This window comes from Coregonus lavaretus (genome assembly GCF_964263955.1).
Source record: "Coregonus lavaretus genome assembly, chromosome: 24".
Taxonomy (NCBI): Eukaryota; Metazoa; Chordata; class Actinopteri; order Salmoniformes; family Salmonidae; genus Coregonus; species Coregonus lavaretus.
The window spans coordinates 450,255-456,202 of record NC_140011.1 but is presented as its reverse complement, the minus strand read 5'-3'; the positions used below and the strand labels follow the sequence as shown (position 1 = coordinate 456,202).

General features: G+C 44.3%; 1 protein-coding gene across 1 annotated transcript; it reads right to left on the bottom strand.

The window, feature by feature from the left end:
- Window positions 1-1,500: 1,500 nt before the first annotated feature.
- On the bottom strand, window positions 1,501-4,665 carry LOC311099780 (zinc finger and BTB domain-containing protein 43-like). The gene is made up of 2 exons (XM_084140526.1): window positions 4,629-4,665; window positions 1,501-3,119 (listed from the first exon to the last, which is right to left on the bottom strand). Exon 2 carries the CDS (start codon window positions 3,098-3,100, stop codon window positions 1,685-1,687), a length of 1,416 nt encoding a protein of 471 aa, XP_083996652.1. The 5' UTR covers window positions 3,101-3,119; window positions 4,629-4,665; the 3' UTR covers window positions 1,501-1,684.
- Between the last annotated feature and the right edge of the window lie 1,283 nt (window positions 4,666-5,948).

Genomic DNA, 5,948 nt, shown 5'->3' with positions numbered 1-5,948 from the left:
GGTAGACACGAAAAAACAAACATGGTGGCGCGCACAAACTATACATTGTATAGTTTGTAATGAATTGTAAATAGTAATTGCTATTAGCTATTTCATATTGTGGTTTCTGTCAGCCGAGAGTTAGCTAAATATGACCGCTTGTGTTAAGTCAATCTTTCCTCAGTTAGCGCTAGGACTAATGTAGCCTAGATTTTCCAGTTTGGATGACCTTTGTTATGCTGTCACTACTTCTGTGAATGTCTGAACATTGCATTCCAAAAGAAACTACTCACATTCAGGACATAACTTTGTAAGGACTGTATTTGTGCAAAATGTTTCTGTGAAAAAACAGTGTGGCCAACTCAAAAACTGACTGTTGTGTCAATCGAAACTGGACATTCTAATCACACTGGTTTGAGTGTATGCTCCAGGGACCACTGTAGAATGATCACACCTGTTTGTTGGTATGTGTCAAAGGGTTTAAAAAAAAGAAGTCATTTTTAAACATTTAACGTCAATTACCTGAAAACGTGTAAACTCCGATTTATTTTCTTCATATTTGCATATGTTGTAGCTTAGGCCCTTTTTCACATCATCTGAGGTTTTTGTGTTTTGCCCACCAACAGTTAAGACACAACTTGCTCTAGAATACAGGGTTTGGTGTCATTTCAATCATAGAAATAGAATGGACCTATCCCTTCAGACCGCTGGTACACCACTGAAATGTTTATTGAATAGAAATGTTAACTTCTAATTACTACCAGTCTACCACAAAGATGACCGCCGGTCCACCCACCGTTAAATGTCAACTTAAATGTCTATTCTATGATCTATATTTCCAATTATCTATATTATCTATGTTAACGTGTGGCTCAGTTGGTAGAGCATGGCGCTTGCCACGCCAAGGTTGTATTTATATTTTTATTTGTAAAATATTTTTAAAAACTCACTACTGTAAGTCGCTCTGGATAAGAGCGTCTGCTAAATGACGAAAATGTACATTTCTATGATTTCAATAGGTTTCCTCTGGAGGGTTGACAGCATAATTTTAAACAACAGATATTCCCATTCAAGTCAACATTCTCTGATGTGTGGACCTCCAACCATCTTTGTGGTACCGGTTGAAATGTTAAAGTTATTCCTATTTTAGTACATTTACTAGCCAAAACATGATACCCACCCTGTATTCAAGAGCATGTTGTGTCTCAACCAATGGCAGGCACAACAGAAAAACCTTAAAGGATGTAAAATATGGTATAAGCTTCAACATGTGTGAATATGAAAAAAAAGAATCTCCAGAAATTATAAAATAGTTTGACAACCCTGTTTGTAAGCTTTTAAAATTATATAAATCTCCACCGTTTATCTTTTCCAGTGATGAAGACATGGATGTCTCATGGTATGGTGGGGTATGAAAAATGTGTCAACTTTGAGCACCTTTATCTCTTTAATGTTTTGGCATTCAGGTCAAATAATGCACTTTCTGAGCACTTCTACAATGGGCAAATATGTATGGAAGGTTTTGTTCAAATCAAAAGGGGTGGATTAACCATATATCCACCTAAGCTGATTGAACGGTGGTCATCCAAGCAGCTGTGTGTTAATCTGATCCAGGATCAACACATCTGGGCAGCCTGCTCAGTGAAACTGATACGTGACAGTGGGAGATGACGAGGTGAACAGTAGTTGGAAATCTGATCTGGGGTCAGCAGATCTGGGCAGCCTGCTCGTTGACGGCGGGTCGGGCCTGGTGGGCCCTGGTGCAGGAGGACGTGTGTCTGTTGAAGCTGTCCCGCCACATGAAGCGCTTGGCGCACAGGTTGCACTCGTAGGGCTTTACGCCCGTGTGAATCTTCATGTGGCCCACCAGGTGGTGCTTCATCTTGAAGCTCTTACCGCACACGGCGCAGCCATATGGCCGCAAGCCCAGGTGCATGCTCAGGTGCCGGTCCCGTTGGCTCTTGTGGGTGAAGCTCTTGCCACACTGGCAGGGGTACAACTTGTAGACCACTGAGGCAAAGCCTGAGTGGGAGGTCTCTTCCTGGATGCCACTGGGGTTTCCTTCCAAGCCACCGCCGCTCTCTTCACCCCCGGTTGCCCCTCCTAGCAGGTCATCCTTCAGCCCAAGCGGGGTCCCGTCGCCCTTGTCGGTGGAGAAGCCCTCCATGGAGGTACCATAGAAGTCCAGCGGCTCCTCCTCCACGCGCTCCTCCAGCTGAACAGCCGGCTTCTCGTCGATGCTGTTGTCCAGGGAGCTCCTGCTGGCCGAGGCCTGAGAGTGGCTAAGGTTCAGCTGCTCGGGGTCAGTGACCGCGGGGTCCCCGCTAAACAGAGCCCCGCTACCCCCGCAATCCTCACGCCTCTCCGACTTCACATGGACCCATTTCCTGTGGCCCATGATGCTGGGAGGGACGTAGGCTGGTCTGGAGTACTGGTAGTCCCCCTCACCACCCTCCTCGTCATCCCCACCCTGGCTGGCGGTCTCGCTAACTGAGCCATCGTGGTCGACCGGTGGAGAGCAGCTGCCGCCGGGCTGGGTGCTGTTGTTCTCCAGAGCGGGTGGGGAGAAGCTGTTCATCAGGAGCTGATCCATCTCGATCTTGGCAAAGCCCTCCACTGCTCCTCCGCCGGCCTCCAGGCCCATGGAGCCATCCCCAGGGCTGTGGTAGCTGCTGTCCCCAGGGGAAGGCCTGTCCCCAAGCCCACCAGAAGACTTGTGCGCTAATGTGCTAGCGCCGCTTCCTACCACCTCTAACAGCTCAGTGCACTTGTCCACCACGTGCCACATCTGGAGGAAGCTTGCTGCAGTGAGGAAGGCTACCACTTCACCGGCCGGTAGGTGGAGGGTGCCTGTGTAGCAAGAGAGGAGGAGGCGCTCGAACACGCACGGGTTCATGACGTCGGGTAAAACACAGCGGGCACTGTTTTTGAGGAGCACCTGGTCGCAGAAGTAGGGCGAACTGGCGGCCAGGACGGCCCGGTGAGCACGGTACTGGTGGCCCTGGATGACCACGATGATGTCACAGAGCTGGCCCCTCTGCCGTTGCTGGTTGAGCTTCTGCAGCAGGGATCCGGAGAAGTTTGGGAAGTCCACGCGGAGCACGTTTCCCTCGGACTCCATGGCAGCCAGGGTTCTAGATCTAGAACATGTAGAACATCAACAAGTCATTCATTATGTTGAAGTTAAATATGTGGGTTCTAGATCTAGAATATAGAGGTATTGCTGTACATGGGCCTAGTACTTTGCATTGCACTCATGTTTTAACTTTGCGAGCACAGTTTCTGTGATTTGCCTTTCATCACTGACAAAACAGAAAAATCCACTTTCACTCCCACTTAGCTAGGAGATGTGATAAAAACACAATATTTGTGATTAACTATCCATGCCAGTTTAAAAGAAGGTAGACAAATATTAGTAGCTAGAACTTGCTAAAGATGGCCATAAATGTTACATAAGTGGAGGGTACTCACTAACCACTTTCTATCCACAGTTTTCATGTGAGCAAGGTCATACTGTATAAAAAAAATGAATCACGAGAGCTGTGACGGAAACAGGAAGTTTCGGTACAATTTTATAAATGCCTACAGATAATTTGTTCATTCCACACGGTGGGATCTTTTTGTGTCGGTAAAATGTATTATGCGAGAAATGGCGGTGGAAACGCCTTCATGCGCAAATACTGATATAATAACCATCATATTGAAGCAAACTTGGAGTCACGCGATGATATAGTGTGTGGTCCTCCCACTACAACTCGAGAAACCATGCAGTTTATTAGGTTACAGATTAAGTAAATTATGATGAACTTCACAGGGTGCTGAAAGTGCACGCTATGAGCTTGATGGTCCTTTCCAATAAATATCGAGGGTCTTATTCTGGTGACATGATGATCATGCTTGACTGCTGTTTGACAAAAACAAATATTCTTATCTATAATAATCTCATCATGTAGACTAGCCTACCCGCACTATATCTGCGAGCTGTTGGCTAGAGCGCATGTGCCAAGACCAGAGTAGGCACGCTATTTAAGGCAACAGTTTTTGTGACAAATCTATCCATAGAGTTGAAAATGCAATGGAAACACATTTAGATTTGTATTCTGTACATGAAAATGTAATAAAAATTAAATGTTGTGTGCACTACGTCATCACGCACTGATTTTTCTCAACAACAAGTCAGTTTGGTGGAAATACTCCACTTGAAGGAAAATGCTAATATTTTCTTTATGCGGATTTTAGAATATTCGCATGAAAATCTGTCGCCAATCGGATGGAAACCTAGCTAATGATACTCAATGATAGAAGGTGTCACCAACCAAATGCAATTGAATACTCACAATGAAGAAAAAACGTAGGTAAGCCATATAGGTTTTGATTTCAACATCTGCAATCTGCAATCTGTTATGTGCAGATTTGTATTCAGAACACTGCGGGCAAGTGTAAACATTTCCATTTCCCGTGTGATTCACAAGACGCTAAAAAAATATTGTTGCAGAAGCTGGCTAGCTGGGCTATGGTGCTAACCCAAGTAGAATGCACTGAATACATCAAGTTCTTACGATCATGGTGAATTCCTAGGTTTTCAAGAATGACTGTCCATACGTAAATATCTAGGTGTCGTACATGCATGAAAAATAGAGTTGTCTCACCTTTGATTTCATTTTGATCTCTTGATTTAGAATACAACAGTCACCCCTCTTCCGAGTTCCACAGGATTTCTTTCAGCCAACGTCATCACGTAGCCAAGAATCGCATGGCGCGTGATGAGCAATGTAAACAAACCCGCCGGCTGCCCGCCCCAACAGTCTGGTTTCCACTAGATAATACAGCCACAAAGTCAGATTCCACAGCCACAAATCAAATTAAATTGTATTTGTCACATGCGCCGAATACAACAGGTGTAGACCTTACCGTGAAATGCTTACTTACAAGCCCTTAACCAACAATGCAGTTCAAGAAATAGAGTTAAGAAAATGTTTACTAAATAAACTAAAGTAAAAAATTAAATAAAAAGTAACACAATAAAATAACAATACAGAGGCTATGCAGGGGGTACCAGTACCGAGTCAATGTGCAGGTGTGCAGGTGTACAGGTTAGTCGAGGTAATTTGTACATGTAGGTAGGGGTAAAGTGACTATGCATAGATAATAAACAGCGAGTAGCAGCAGTGTAGCTTGGCCCCAGTGATGTACTTACTACCCTCTGTAGCGCCTTACGGTTGGATGCAGTTGCCATACCTGGTGGTGATGCAACCGGTCAGGATGCTCTCGATGGTGCAGCTGTATAACTTTTTGAGGATCTGGGGACCCATGCCAAATATTTTCAGTCTCCTGAGGGGGAGTCAACATTGGCTACAAAAATGTGCTTTTAGGTCTTAATTTAAGGTTAGGCATAAGGTTAGCAGTGTGGTTAGGGTTAAATTTGGATTTCAAATCAATTTTAAGAAGATAAATTGTAGAAGTCTGGACACACCTACTCATTCAAGGGTTTTTCTTTATTTTTACTATTTTCTACTATGTAGAATAATAGTGAAGATTTCAAAACTATTAAATAACACATCATGTAGTAACCAAAAAAGTGTTAAACAAATGAAAATATATTTTATATTTGAGATTCTTCAAAGTAGCCACCCTTTGCCTTGATGACAGCTTTGCACACTCTCGGCATTCTCTCAACCAGCTTCACTTGGAATGCTTTTCCAACAGTCTTGAAGGAGTTCCCACATGTGCAGAGCACTTGTTGGCTGCTTTTCCTTCACTCTGAGGTCCAACTCATCCCAAACCATCTCAATTGGGTTGAGGTCGTGTGATTATGGAGGTCAGGTCATCTGATGCAGCACCCCATAACTCTCTTTGGTCAAATAGCCCTTACACAACCTGGAGGTGTGTTTTGGGTCATTGTCCTGTTGAAAAACAATTGATAGTCCCACTAAGCGCAAATCAGATGGGATGGCGTATCGCTGCAGAAT

Bases quoted from the DNA above. Each gene is read 5' to 3' on its own strand.
- LOC311099780 (XM_084140526.1), bottom strand. From the start codon at position 3,100: ATGGAGTCCGAGGGAAACGTGCTCCGCGTGGACTTCCCAAACTTCTCC.